The sequence below is a fragment of the Mastomys coucha genome, unplaced genomic scaffold, assembly GCF_008632895.1.
Source record: "Mastomys coucha isolate ucsf_1 unplaced genomic scaffold, UCSF_Mcou_1 pScaffold16, whole genome shotgun sequence".
In the NCBI taxonomy this organism is placed as follows: domain Eukaryota; kingdom Metazoa; phylum Chordata; class Mammalia; order Rodentia; family Muridae; genus Mastomys; species Mastomys coucha.
In genome coordinates, this window is record NW_022196898.1 from 78,016,804 (window position 1) to 78,032,862 (window position 16,059).

The window sequence follows — 16,059 nt, forward strand, 5'->3', positions numbered from 1 at the left end:
CCTTCCCACTTCCCTGGGTCTGTTCTTTGCTAGCGATGCATCACTTTCCAAACAAGCAAGAGAAAATAGACAAGTGATACCCTCTTATCTGCAGCAGCTACTCTAGTGGCCCTCCCTGTAGCTCAGCCTAAGGGCTCCCTGTTGATTCTAGAAGTATCTCAGGGTGCATTAGTGTAGGAGGAAACAGAAAGACATTGTAACTGTCATTTGAAGAATAAACAGTCTAAAAGGCGGAGCAGATGACAGGAGTCATCTTGATTTTGTTTTTCTTTAATGACTTCTAAGCTGTGAATAGCACTATGGTAAATACCTTTATACTGGTTCCAGCTAAAGGCCAAAGGTCCTATATTATATTGAACAGATTAAACTATCTAGAACTTAGAGTCACCATTCGGAGAACATGGTGCTATTGAAAGCTACAAATGCCCTTCCAACACTACATCCTGTTCATTTTCCATTAACTGCACAGATGTACCTCATGTTTCTTCATTATGTATAAATACATTATAAATAAATGCAAAGGCCGTTCATCTGGAGCTTTTTTCAATTTTTAGACAAAAGAAATAAAGGAAATTCTTATATAAACCAAGATGATGAACTGTTAGACATATTCTACCTTCTAACGTTCACAAAGTTATTCTCACAGTGATTTCTAAAACTGAAATTCAGAAATGTGTACTCCTGAAAGCCTAACCGCTGAATATGCCAGCAAGAGAAAGGCTGTGACAAGTCCCATCCCTACCCCTCAGGCTACTCCTTGTCTCCTCCATGCCTCCACCCACCCCTCCCCTTTACGTAACTGGCTTTCTAAGACTCACATTCTCCAGGGCTAGAGAGATGGCTCAGAGGTTAAGAGCACTGACTGCTCTTCCAGAGGTCCTGAGTTCAATTCCCAGCAACCACATGGTGGCTCACAACCATCTGTAATAGGATCTGATGCCCTCTTCTGGTGTCTGAAGAGAGCTATGGTGTACTCATATACATAAAATAAATAAATAAATCTAGAAAAAATGGGATGCTAAAAATTTGTAAAAAATAAATAAATAAATAAATAAATAAATAAATAAATAAATAAATAAAAAATAGTCAGGTTCTCCGCTGCTCACAGGCCCTAACTTCCACAGACTAACCATGGATGCATGGATGCTTCACTTCACTGAGTTAAGAGCCACCATTACAACATTAGTGCAGTGCACCTTTGGAAAGTGTCTGCAAGGCCACTAACAGAGCTTTCACTGAGTAGGAAAGACCTCTGCTGAAGATGGCTGCCGCCATCTCCTGAGCACAAGAACAAGAAGAAAGCCAGCAGACTATCAGTATTCCTCATTACTCCGATTCCTGCTCTGTGCCTCTCTCTCTCTCTCCCCCTCCCACCCCCCGTCTCTTTCACACACACACACACACACACACACACACACACACACAAAGACACACATCGCCAGCCTTCCTCACTACAATGAACTCTAACCACCTGGGACCTTGGCAGAGTATGCCTGCCCTCACTTAGGTTGTTTCTTCTCATGCGTGGGCATACAGCAACAAGAAAGCAACTAACACACTATGGTATTGTCCTGTGTTCTAAGTTGGTCATGTGGATACCAGTGGTGTGGCCCTTCAAGACAGAACTAGGGAAAGAGGGGACCACCATCTTCAAAATGAGCTGAAGCCAAGCGGGGAGAAAAGCCCAGAGCTCTTAGCATCCCAGCCATGGACAGTTTAAGGTGGCAGGATGGCTTGTTCCTTTAGACTCACAGATTACTAACTGTGAGTCCTACAGTCAAGGAAGAGAGATTTAAAATGCCTCATTGCTTGTGTCTAGGGATTCCTGTGTTCTTAAAAGTAATCTGCTTTTATAAACTCCCTTTTAAAAATGCCATGACCTTCCACATTGCCTCACGTTCTTAGTACAGTTAGGACTATCTGCTCCTCTGTTCCGTAATGCTTACACTGTCTTACACTAGTTGCTGTAGATAGAATGGTAACTAAACGGAATGACTAAATGGTATGAATAATATCATTATTATTAATGGTATCTATACTAATAACATACTGATACCTAAGGTACAGAGCTTATTTTTTGTTCCCCTCTCAGGCAGTGTCATGTCTCACCGGGGCTAGAATGAACTAGGATAAACCCAAATGATTTTTCTACAGATTGTCTTTGTTCTCCCATAGCTGCTGCTTTTCATTCATGTTCTAGAGAGTACTTAGAGTGTATATGTGCTCAAGAAACAGCCGTGATTAAAGGATCAATTTTCATGAGGACAGTGGGAAAGTAGCCACATCTATTTCTGGTCATAGTCTGTGACTATCTTAAAGTCAGGGATAGTAGAAGACGTCTTAGAAATCATCTAGCCTATCACCTCACAGATTAAAAAAAAAGAAAAGGGAAAAGTCACATAAGTAATGTGGCCCGGGTGGCAGAGAAGACGGCGCAGAGGCATGCCAGACCCTGCCTCCTCATTTGAGTAGTCTTACGGGTTTCACAGTCTACATCCACAGTGTCAATGCAACGTCTGCTAACTACATGCGACGACTTCAAAATTCAGTTTCAGTACATCAAAATTAAAGCTTTATTTCTGAGAACATTTCCGGTGCTCCCCTGTTGGATTAAGCAGCACAGAAGGTTTCCCTCATCACAGAGCCCTCTGTTATACAGCCCTCACTGCCCTTCCTGGACAGAAAGCAGGCCTAAACACACAAGTCTACAGTATGCTCTTAAATTTAAGACATCTGTAAATCACAGGATATGTAGATTCTAGGGGCAGCATTTCTCAGCATTGTAGATTTTAAATCAGGAAAGTGCTTAGACTCCCCTACATTTAAACGTTTCTTTACTGAATGCCGTGTGGCATGATAGGCCATCACAAACTATGAACCGTCTCCTTTTATGGCATTCAGGGAAAGCATGTGTAAATCACGGGGCAGAGGAAGCTGGTAACTTTTCTTGTTTTGAGGGTCATTTCCACTTTGGGTTCAGCACTGAGAAACAATTTATTAAATATTTAGAGGGGAAAGAGTGAACTAATTTACCTGTGGGTATCTGGTGACCATAGAGTCTCTGTTTTGGAACCTGATAATATAGATGTTTAAATGTCTAAATCTGTCTTTAATCCGTTTATGCCATTGAATGCTCCATTTTTTGTCTCGGGATCTGGTTTTGTCAAGTGATGAGAAAAATGTATCACCCAATTAATTTCCCAAGCTGTAAGAAACCTCCCTTCCAAAGGTCACAGCCTCGTGATTTTGAGAAATACCAGTAGATGAGTTGCCCTGGTTTAATATTCTCCCATAAGTCAGCGCATGAGATGGGAAGTCAGAAAACATATGCTCCTTTAAAAATGACTTCTCATTAGACCTTTTCCATAGCGCACTTATGGAACAAGTGTGATTCCAAGCCATCTCATTGGCATGTGAGTTTTAGAGAAACTTTTTTCAGATAGCAGGAGTTAATAGGGAGAGATGTTACCAAAACAAAAATCCTAGATATTTAAGTAGAAAGAACTGCTTCCAAGCCGACATCTCTTTCCAGTTGGTAGTGTTCTATTTGAGTGCTAAAGTAATGATATCTAGTAAGTAAATTTTTTGTGTTTTAATTTATTTAATAATTTTTTTTATGATAAACACTACTTCAGGTACCAAAGATGTACAATCTGTAATCGGAGGATGCTTTTCCTGAGTTGAGTAGATTTTAATATCTAAGTATATTAAAGTATAATCAGTCAAAAGGTAGTAGACAAGACAGAAAACAAAATTTGTCTAGGCATTTTGGAGAAGCGAGTCATGACCCTGAGTCCTGGAAGAGTGATTAAGAAATTCAAATAAAGGCTAACAGGAGAAGGAAATGAACTTCATTAAGTATAAATAAAGATGGCTGAAGACAAGGTCCATGAAAGGCTTGGTGTGTGTAGCACTGAGACATATCTCTGAAATCCAGGATTCTTCCACAGCCACTACAGAATAACTACTAACCCATTGGCCTTTGCATAGAGGGTACCACAGCCACTACAGAACAACTACTAACCCATTGGCCTTTGCATAGATGGTACCATAGCAGCAGTGCCTTGCATCCTATCCTTTTCCCAACACTCTGTCTAGGTGTTCCCCATGTTTAAGCAATAAACTTCATATCTTGAATATTATCCCTTGGATTCTACAGTAGACATCCATGGTAGGTAGAATTTCTGTCCCTTCGCCTTTAAGTTCTCAAAACCTAAAAATGAATCTTAAAAGATTGCTTCTCAAGTGAGACAAACTACCCTTGTGTGTTTTTTCCTTGATAAACCCACATTACTAATTATATGACCCTGTGATACATTTAACCAGGTTAATTAATATATTTCAAAAAGTTATGATGAAATCCTGTGACATCAAACCATTGAGAAAGCCCAGTGATTATATTTTATGATCTCATATGCTACACATCTCATCATCTTTCTATTGGAATCATTCCCTTTATTTTAGCTGACTTTCATTAAATCAAGAAAAAAATTTAAGTCAAAAGGAAGTCCTTTTAAATGGCTTAATATTTTGGGCTTCTGTCCTCTCTCCCCATACACTTTTTTTTTTTTCACTACAGAAGCTGATTGTATATTCTTGTATGCAGCAATGACCAGCAGCTTCCAGACCTTTGGATTTTACTGTTAGCCATCAGGGACAGAACAGGAACTGTGTCCACCCCCTACATCATTTCCTAATAGCAGGCAACCAGAACTTACTTTAAAACATCTCCCAAGAGGCACCCTAAAGCACATTGTCTAGCAACTCAGCATCCTGTTTAAGCAATTAATACCCTAGTCAAATCTGCGCTCGTGTTGGTAGGGTCAGAAAAGTCTACTTTTTCCCAAACAGTGATCTACCAAAGAAAATGCTTTTTCAAATGTATATGAACTAGGAACTATAACCAATGCACGATGCTTGGAGAATCATTTGTCTCTTGGCTGCCTGCGTTGAAGATTATTTTGGATTGATAATTCTATCTACCATTCCAGAACTACATTAGAGATCTTAGGCTGATATATATACACCATACATGGTACAGTGTAGCTTAGATGATTTTTGTTTCATTTCTTCTGTGGAAGCTATGGATTGAAATCATGTGGGAGGACTTTAATAACTCCAGGAGTTTGGGTGCTACTGTAAATGAGCCAGGAGCATTTACGTGACTCAAGGGAGCAACAAGAGTAAAAAAATTCTGTCAGTCCTATCCTGAGACACTATTGTTTAAGGTTTACGAAAAAAAGAATTGACTCTATGTATTCCATTAGTTTTTATCATAACCAAAGGAGGCCCATTGTGCTTCTAAGCCATGACTGGGTCATGTGATTTCAACCTACCTTCTCTGTTCATTTTCCTCTCTCCTACTGTCTGCCGACAGTCCTTAAGTGTTCTTTGAAGCTTTACCTGGTCCTTACTTTTGGTCTTTGCACCTGTCCGCTTCCCACTACCATCCTTCTCACTCAGCAGACATACCTTCTGTCTGATGAAGCTCTACTTAAGAGTCAGTTTGTCACAGAGTCTTCACAAAGCCCTAGTTTAAGCCATCCACTCCCTCTCCTTTTCCCATTTCCTAGCCCCTTCTTTCCATTAGCACTCATTCCCTACCATAGTTTGTTGACTGTCTTTCTACATTCACTCAACGTAAAGTCCAGAAGGACATGTGGCCATGCCCTATTTTATTAACTATTGTCTCATCACCTCCTCTACCATTGCCTGGCACTCAGTGTGCAGTTAATTATTAAGCAGATAAGTATGATGAATGAAAACACAATTCACTGAATGATCTACTATGGGTCAGTTGTTCTGAATGATTTTTAAAAATTCAGAATAAAGAAGGGAATAACTTTTACAGTGACATGTAACACGATAATAACATTCGTAAATTCTCACATTGGAGCGTTGGAGAACAGAGCAGCCTGACCCAAAAGCAGGAACACTGAACTGGGATTCACAGCATTGGTGTGGGAAGCAGAGTCCAGCAAAATCTCCAGTTGTAAGAACTTTCCAGAGATGCTTATGTGGTGAATGCCCAACCCTTATCCAAGTCTGTCCTCTCAATAGCTACAAAGTTGTCAACAGATGACCAAGCAACAGTTTAGGAAGTGTCTTCAGGCAGCAGTGTGCAGAAGGACCCGGAGACAAAGGCAGAGCAGCCGTTGGATAACTGTCACGTTAACTAGAGGGGGAGCAAAGGACTTTGAAATGAGCATAGCTGTGTAGCACAAGGGGAGAGACCAGAGAGACACCTGACAAGCCAGATGGACCCAGACAGGAGGAGTCAAGGGGCTCGCAGGCCTGACATGCTTCTGGTTAAAGACAACCACTCCCTTGGGAACAATCATATTTGTTTAGTTTATTTGCTCATTCTATACTGAATATTGAGTATAATCATTAGAGTAGAATTTAGCAGAGTTGGGGAAAACAAGAATAATCAAGTATATTGTACAGTTCTTGCTTATAAGCTTCTCTCTAAATTTTGTTTTGCATAATTCTCTGTGATATTTTCTGGCAGATCATGAAAATGATAAGTTAGGTATATATTAATGGTAATAGTACTACTCCACACTTAGAATTTTCAACAACTTTTAATTCTTTAAATAAAGCTATTTCTATTGCATATAATTCTTCAACAAAACCCACATATTCTATAGCACTCAGAATCTATATTGAGATGAAGATGTCTCAAGGTTCAAATAATACTTGATGTCTCAAGTTAAACTTAAAGAAATATGCCTTAAAATGTTAATAATCTACACATAGCATAGTTTATACTTTTAAAACATTATTTTGAAAAATCAACTTTCCATTTTGGTTGTGTATAAAAAAATATCAAAGTATGAATGAACCTGCCAAGAAAAGTGTCAAGAAGAAACACTCTACTAAGAAAAATGGACCAAGGGGATTATAACTCTATTCTGAAAACTATTTTATCCGAACTGACTGAATTATTAAAACAACACTAAATAGAACTACTTTAGAAGTCTTGCACTACTGGAATCCTAACATTAGTAGTGCAGAGAAACATCATGTTCACTAGAGAATAATACATTTATAACATCTGTCATCCAAGCCATTACTCAGTCTAAAAGTATAAGTTCAAGCTGGCTCAGCAGATAAAAGCACTTCATACACAAACCTAAGAGCCTTAGTTCAAATCCCAGAATCCATGTAGTAGGAGAGAAAGAAATCCTGCAGGTTTTCTTCTCACTTCCAGACATGTGTCATAGAACATGCATCCACATTCATCCACACACATGTGCACACACACGCACACACACACAGAGACACACACACACTACAAACAATAGTTTTAAAAAAGATTAGCTAAGCTAAAATGAATACTATTCATTTTAGCTAAAATTCTATAGTATTGCCTACTATTTAATAAATTTACATTTGTACCAGAAACAAGGGCTAATCAGATGCATATGTCTTAACTAGCTGGTAACAACATGACTTAATTTCAAAATTGATTTTGAACAGGAAACCTTAAGTTATAAGTTTATATTTAATTACTGCATTGTTGCAGATATATAAGTGTCATCAGTTTAAATATATTTCAAACATAAGAAAAAGGTTGTTTAGTGCAATTAAACTGAGAGTGTGTATACATGTGTGCAGGTATATGTGTATTTGCACAAAAGTTTGTATATTTATTCAAAAGAATGCCTGCACTTTGTATTCAGCTTTCCTGCTGATTTCTCTCTGGTAATGGATGACACTTGGCTTCCTACCATTTTTCCTACAATGAGATTTAAGAATTATATGTACATTTTTGGTAACTGAGAATGTATCTTGGCAGTGGACTTGCAAATAATCTATAAGACATGTATTCATAATTCAAAATTAATGGTAAATCTTTTTTTTTCCAAAAACTCTACTTTTACGAGTTTATAAAAGTAACACTAGTTTCCTAAGCTGAGAAGAAGATATATTCAATTCTTTGGTTATTTGGTTTTTCTAAAAAATTACATTAAAATATGCTAGTCTAATTTTATATGATTAGTTATTCTGATTTAATATGACCATGCAACAAAGACTAAATTAGAAATCCCATGGATGTTAGTCTCCACTTAAAACATGATGGAAAATTCTCTTATTTTCTCTTTAAAATAAATGAAACGAAATACCCAATTTTAGTGAACGTTGTTTAGCAAAGTTATGTTTACGATGAGAATGCAACCTTTGTGAATTGAACATACACATCCTCCATCTAAACACTGACTGCACTGACTGAACGCACGCTCAGCATAGGATTTCCTTTCCAGCTCCACTTGTCAGGAAAGGAAACACTCAGGGGGAACTTGAGAAGCTGGGATCCTGGACAATGATAAACCCAAGGCTTGTCTTCATTCTCAGATCCCCTATCACAGCTTGTAACTTCTACCCTGGGCTTAACATTGACATTCATTTCCCAAACAATTTACATACGTGAGGAAATGATTAAACATGTTTATGTGTTAACAGGAAAGACCTGGTGGAGAGGGGCAAGCAGATATAGATGCAGGAGTAATTGATTGGGAAAAGTCCCCCCCCCCCGGGGACAGAGGCAAGGATGGATTCCACAGTCTACCTGATGGATTGGCCTTGCAAGGAGGAGGGGTCCCTCTTCCTCTGAGGTCCTTGTGGCCTTGGGTTGATGAGAGATATAATCTGGAGGGGGTTTATACCCGGTGGTCTATTTTTCTTTAAAAAATCTAAAATGGAGAAATTTCAAACAGAGGGGGAAAGATGGGTGGGGAGAATGCCCACCACGGCAGATAGCAAGCCTACTAAGAACACAGTCAGTGGTTCTGGCTGTACGTCATCCAGGGATAAAAGTTGGTATGACACACAGCACACATCCAATAACCTGAGGCTGATTATAGAGGAAATGAGCCTTCCTGTGAGGGCTGTTCAGAACAGCGGTGTGGAACAGGTTCTCCGGGTGTTTCTAAACACTGTGTCTATTTAATTCTTTTAAAATTCATGACCCTTCTGCCCCTAAGGATCATGCTCATGCTTTATGTCATGTCACAGGGTATGAATGTCAGATGCTGACTAACGGAAATGTCCTACAATGAAAATAAGCCTTTCGGGTAGCGCGTTGGACCAAAGAGCTCTTGCGTGAAATAGTAGCATCTATAAATTCACTAAACACACCCAGATCAAGAACATTTCTAAATGTATACTAAAAAGAATGCCCCATATCTTTATTTAAAAATAGCATAAGGAGTCAGAAATCAGGTTGTAGCTCTCTGTGGGCTTTTTTTTTTTTCCACTGTCGGAAAGCCATGCCTTCATCTAAATTAAGCCAACGATCCTAACACTGACTTTGTGGTTGAAGGACTGCTTACTTTCATAACTGTCACATTTACATTTTCTAAGTAAATATCCCCCTTCATCTCACTAAATACTGGATTCTGCCTGCCCCTCACATTTGCACCCTGACAACTGCTGGCAACCTTCCTGTTCCCTCTTCAGGTGCACACCAGGTGCTTGCCTTTAGCCTTGGCCTCCCCTAGTTTGTAAACAAGATTTTGTGCGGTTCAGTTGACTACGTTTCCTAAGAGTAAGACATAACACGCTTCTCTGCAGCCCCTTTCTTGCAAAACTGCTTCTCAGGGATTTACAGGTGGAAGCACCATGTAATCTGTCCGTTTTCTTGGGAATGGTATTACATTCTAACTGCTTCTAGCAACAAAGTTCAGCAAAGGGAACCTTAAGGAATAGGGTGGCTTGTTAGTTGTTGAATAGAATTGCTGGGTAGTTGGCCATCTAAGCCTAGATGGCAGTATTTTTATGTTAATTGAATTGGTTTTTTTTCCCTTTTCAGGGACCTCTGGGGCCTCCAGGACAAAAGGTAGGCTGTGCATATCAGTGCTCAGAAAGATCTTCAACTCCTTTGTCTAATGGGAGCAAGATGAGTGGGCAGAATTAACAACCGTCAGCCATGCTGAGAGCCAGTCTCTGTTGTACATTCTGCTTTCTAAAAAAGTTTTGCTATTATACATTAGAATATGTCTTCAATTTCCACTCTACTTCATTGGAGAATATTCAGTAACTCCAGGAAGGCTTTTTGAGCTGTCACACTGAACTTGTAGGTTGTGGAATATTTAATGTGAATATTGGTAACACATTCTGACAGCATTTACAACATGGAGGATCATGTGACACTGCAAATTGATTGCTGGCCTTGGTCAAAGACATGACTGCCAAGTGGCCACAAAAACTGACCCTAAGAGAGGATATGCTTGTTGCTTGCTTCACTGAACTGCTTGGCTCACTCAGTGTCCCCCTTGGCTGAGGTAAACTGAAAAGTGACTTCCTGATTATAATTTCAGCCTTAGCCACAATCAACAAATAACATTCTAAAGGGGAGAATCTAGGGTTCTGAGGTCACAGCAATGGTACTGCGGTAAATACAGCAATAGCCGATAGGTGGCCCTTTGCCAGTGAACACCACAAAGTCACATTCACTACTAACCTCCCACCCTGAATGGGGAGGGAGAGGATGTTCAACTTGCAGAAAGGTCTAGAAAAAGAAAATTGTGCTATAACAGGTGGGAAAGTGATTGCTCTTTATCTTTGGACTCCATCAAAGATAGAGACTTTTAAGCCCAAGTGCCAGGCATGTGGCATCTGCTGAAACACAATCCTTCGAACCAAGTCTAAGCCCCTGCACTGTGAGGCATCTTGCGTGTCAGAACAGTTTGTCCCTCGCAATAATGTCTCTATTAAGCTCAGTGTGAAATTGTAAAGCTAGCCTGATCCACGTACAACCAGGATAAAATGCCGGCTCCAAGCTTCAAGACCTCCTTTAGTTCCCACACCATAGGATCACAGGCTGAATTAAGAAACTTGCCAACTCAATTTGTTTGGCATATACTTTTTTTTTCCAGTGAGCTATTTTTAGAGCAGTTTCATGATGATTGTGGCTATTTAATAAAATCCATGTCCGTTATTATAAAAGAAATTTAATATAGAACTAAGAAAAATCTGTTTTCTTAGTCTATGTTAAGAATAAGCAAAAAATAAAACACACACACACACACACACACCTTGTCTAGAGCCTAAAAAGAGAGGGGGGGCAAGGCGTAAATGACATTTATTAATGATCCCTGTATTCGTTTAATTGTCATGGATTGTACTAGGTAGTGACTGGCTTTCCTACCCTAAGTGAGCCATCTATATGGAGCTGGTCACTCTCAGCCAGTGGGTATACGTGCTCATGTTTATGTATTCGGGGACCTTCATGTTCAACATACAAGAGTAGTGTTGTTCCAGGTCAGTACACATTTGCGATGCTTTCTTGAGGCCACTTTAGAAGCCATATCAATACTTATGTGACTTAAATATACTTCCTGAAAGTCAAGAGGGAACATGATTCAAATATAATAAATTTGAGTCTCCAGCACAGGGGCCTCCTGTAGTAGTATAAGCAGTTGCTTTTTTAATTACCTTCTGTCTGTGTTCTGTAAACTTGGCAAGTTCAAGAGTCGTTGCTACTGCTCAGCTTTTTCCAGGTGGAACTAAATTATCTATGTCTTTAAAACAAAATTTAGAGCCATGTGGCCTCCTGAAAGTTATGGCTTTCAACTTATATGAGATTCTATAAATTTTGTTAGAGTTAAGTGAATATTTGGAAAGAATATTAAAGTTTGTCTCTACTTTCTAGGAAAGTGTGAGGACATGCCTAGATTACTAAATATTAGAACACAGTGGATAACATCTAGAGAACATAGTCTTAAAACCTTTTACATGAAAGCTATAGTATGTCTTGACCATGCAAAATTGTGTCTGACTAATAAATGTCACACAGATTTAATTTAATTCATGCCACATATGAAATATTACATGATCATGACAGTAACTTAATTTTATCATGTGTATCTTTAGGGTTCCATTGGAGCACCTGGGACCCCAGGCATGGATGGGCAAAAGGTAAGTTCTGCTTATTGTAGCATTTGTCACATAATTTGGAGACTACTAGAGTCACAGAACCATTATAGATAGTCATGTTATTAATATGCTTATATGCAAATACAGGAAAGCCACACAGCAAATGTCCAAATGAGTTGACTTTAAAGAAGCTGTAATCCCAAACTAAAACTTTTCCATGGTAAGAGTTTTGGGTGTGTTCAGTTTTGTTAAGTTACTGTAGAGGATGTGAGGGAGATACTCTTCTTAACATTCAGACAGGACACACTAGTTCTTTCTGGGCATGGGTACTATGTGCTACTTCTTAGATAAGAAAAGTTATTTATGTAAGTATGTAAGCATATGTAAGGTTTCATATTAAGACCCTCTAAACAAGAACAAACTCTTCACTGTTAAGCAAATGAGAACAACATGGACTTTTCCTATTTTCTTATTATTAACCTCTGTTGTGCTGTTAATAATGAAGGGATCAGAAATAAGGAAAAGTGTGTATGTGTGTGTGTGTGTGTGTGTGTGTGTGTGTGTGTGTACATACACATATCCCTCTACATATACACATCTCTTTGCATGTGTATATTTATTTCCATAACATTTTTATTTATTAATGTTAGAAAAGCATCTAACATTATCCCACAGATAAGCCTAGTGTCTATGTACATAACATGCTTACCTCCGAGCTCTCCAGTCTGGAACCTGTACAGAGATGAACAAAGCCACTCTGGGAGCCAACAAAACCCAGAGCTGGTCCAGCCCTCCCAGGGGACTGGAAGCTGAGCTTGGGGCTTTCCTGTCTCCCTCTGAAATCTGGATCTAGCCCTGAGAAATCTTTTGACTCATGTACTCCTCTTCCAGAATATTTTAACGCCCTTTACCCTGGACCGAGTTCTGAAAACACAGGGAGCCCAGCTCTGACCAAGAGAACAGACTTACACATGATCTTTCATCTCATCCATCTTCCCATCTCTCTTAGGACCTCTTAAACCTACAAAGTAGCTAAGAATATGAGTCCACCACCTACATGCTATGTAGCTTCTGTCAACGTCTTTGAATTTTTGGCCCTCTTTTTCTCCCTCTGTATGAGAGAGACTATCACAAGTCCTGCCTCAAAGGGTCCGTGCAGGGATTAAATGTATTGATAAGCCCTTATAAAAGTATCTGCCATTACTATTAAACTTTTCCTATGTTTCATTTTAGTGAAATACTGAAGGTTTGATTGAACTATATTCCAGAAAGGCAATTCAGAATTACTCAGATTCTAAGGAAAAATAGTACTCCCAATCAAAGTTCATAGCACACTTACTTCCTAAGCCAGACAGCCATGCCAGGGCCCCATTTGTCCTTCAGTAAAATGTACAATCCCACCCTCACCCCATTCTCCATTCCTGTTAAAGGCAGATTAACTTTCTTTTTAAATACTGTAGATCATGGAGGAAAAGTGTGAATTTTTAAAAAGCACTGAAAATTGCTTGCTCTGAGGGAGATTTGAAGACTGCATAGCTTGGAATGCTATTAACATTGATGAAGGCCAAACTTGTTTGAACTCTTAATGTTTTCCTTTGTCTCCTCTGTTATTGTTGTTTTATCCTTTGTTCAACCTTGAGAAGCATCGTAAAAATCCATAGAAATGTTTAACCGGAGAGAAAACTATCTTTTGAAGACTTCATTTTTTTTTTTTTATTTTCACAAGGAAATATGCAATTTCCTCAGAAAGAGCTAGGAATGTGACATTTTCTTGTCCTCATCACCAAGTTTAAATTATGTATCAAGGAAACAACATTGGATAGCCACAGCTTTATGTACTGCAATCTATCTTTGCAGTGTTTTAAATGTGTTTTCTCTAAAACAGAAGGAAGCCAACATCCTACTTTTATGAAGGCACGAGCTCAAGGCAATGAGTTTATTTTTCCTACTTCATAGACCTGGAACTAAAACACAGCAGGTTGATCGTCCCTTAATCTTCACTAGTACTTATGCCTGCCATGGCAGCTAGATCCTGTTTAGGAAGATAAAGACAGAGGGATCTCCTTCACCAGAGACAGTGAAAGCGAAGTTGGCAGGAGTGCGGTGGTCAGTCTACAGCTGGAGTGTCTGAGACACATCTTAAGCCCCTACACTGCCTTTTTCTAGGAAGAGAGTTTAAAATGACATCATAATTTTTTGAAAGAACTTCAGCATCCTATACCTATCTTCAGACAATGTTTCCTTCCGTGTCACAGTTTCACTTTTCCCAAAGTAGCATCATGTGTAGAAAGTCATTTTCTGGCTACAGTTAAGGTGGGGGAGGGGTGTGGTGACTTCTAAGCCACTGAAAATTTGGAAAAAAAAAAATAACTACACAGGAAAAAAATGTCTTCTATTGTGTTGGACTGAAGAAACTGTTGGAAGAGAACATTTTCTTTCCCACCACATTTTCAAGCCATTCAGGTTGATAAGATTAGTGATTGGTTTTAGACAGTAAGATGGTAACTTAGCTTTACATTTATTATTTTATTTTTAGATGCTAGGCACTTTGATTAGCAACCTTACCTATTCTGATATGTACCTGTGACTTATTTCCAATAAATGCTGATGATAGTCTCAGCATATTCACCTAGATACAAGCCACTGCCTATTGAAGGCTACAACATGGTATGGAAACACTAATGACTCTTCAGTGCCAGGTTTACTCTCTGCAATTAGTGTGGCCCATAAAATAAGATTTATAAGTTATACACCTATGCAGGGTGTATAACTGATGAAGTCTAAGTAACATGTATTTATGTCATGGTCTTCCAGTTCTTTACATTGTATTGAGTAAGGAGACATCCATAGCAGTGACATGGTATTAAAGTCTAACCTAGCGCCTTCTGGCATCAGCCTGTAGAGGAATACTAAGTGACCTTCTATGCAAAGTGGGAGTGGGAGCATTGTAGTACAGCAAGAAGAACAGGACCTCCTAGCCTGAAGGAGAATGCATCCATGCCTTTGTCTGGGCATACTGTGCAACCTTGTTATGACTCTGGTATAAAAGGCAAGAGGCCTTGTAGTGCTAACTGGTCAAGGTAACTAAAGTCAATGTTATTAATAGGTGCTCAGTGTCTGTAGTTATACTAGCATGTTTTAGGAGTCACAGCACTTCGACCCAAAACAAAAGGAAGAACCCTTTGAAGTCAACACAGGATAAAAATTAATACACAGAATTACAAAGGAAGTGAGAATCTCCTTCTGTCCCATAACCTTTCCAGCCAATCTTCTGCCCAGTATATTGTGAGTAGTCAAAATGGCCCCTGTGTGTGCAGGAAAAAGGACACATCACATATAAGGTCAGAAGTGTGGTCACTACTGTTAACGTCTCCAACCCTGGGGTGGTATTCTATGCTCTTTGAAGCGTCCTTTCCTCTCTGAGCATAAGATGTAGCTCTATCTCTAAAATAAAAGAAAGGACTGTCCCCTAAAGACACTGACCCCCAAATGATATCTGTGTCACGGGGACTATTCAAGAAGTTTCTAGCATTTTTTGTTCCCAACTCTGAAAGCTGGTTTTTTATAATTTGTATTGGTTTCCAGGAGCCAAAACAGGGCAGATGCCATGCAAAACCTTACCTAAAATATGAAAGGGTTGCCACTAGTGGTGTTAAACACAGAAATGTGTTTTCTAAGACTCATGTGTAGGTCTTGTTGGATAAAACTATAATGAGCACTTTACTTGTGTTCTACGATTGACCTATACACAGGCAGATGTAACACAGGGACTCAGTTAAATCCTATCCCTGGGGAAGTGCTCTCTAGAGAAGTGTAGGTACTTAAAATATCATTATTAAACTGGAGAATCATTTGGCAGAATTTATAGGATTTTCTGCAGTCTTGTTAGAATATTTGGATATCAATTCTTTCAAAGTCTACATTCAGATTAGGTGTTACTTTAAATCTCTTATTTTTATTTTCTTTTAACATGTTTACCTTACTTGGCTCAAGAACTGTAAATCATCATAATTTATTTGAGTAGCAATTAGTGCAAATGCTATGAAAATAGGAAGATGTAACCGCTAAGCAGTACATAAAAGACCCAACATATATCTACATGCACATATATATATGTATCATTGTCCATGTATATGCTTATATAAGAATATATGTTCTTATGTATTTATCACTAAAAAA

The 16,059-nt window shown here is 38.9% G+C and overlaps 1 protein-coding gene across 21 annotated transcripts in view; it reads left to right on the plus strand.

Annotated features, from left to right (window-relative positions):
- Positions 1-16,059, plus strand: part of Col25a1 (collagen type XXV alpha 1 chain) — a 407,882-nt gene that overhangs the window by 297,460 nt on the left and 94,363 nt on the right. For all 21 annotated transcript variants that reach the window (XM_031375495.1, XM_031375508.1, XM_031375504.1 and 18 more), the window contains 2 exons: positions 9,815-9,841; positions 11,878-11,922. In XM_031375495.1, coding sequence (XP_031231355.1) covers positions 9,815-9,841; positions 11,878-11,922 — 72 coding nt within the window. The remainder of the gene's footprint in view (positions 1-9,814; positions 9,842-11,877; positions 11,923-16,059) is intronic.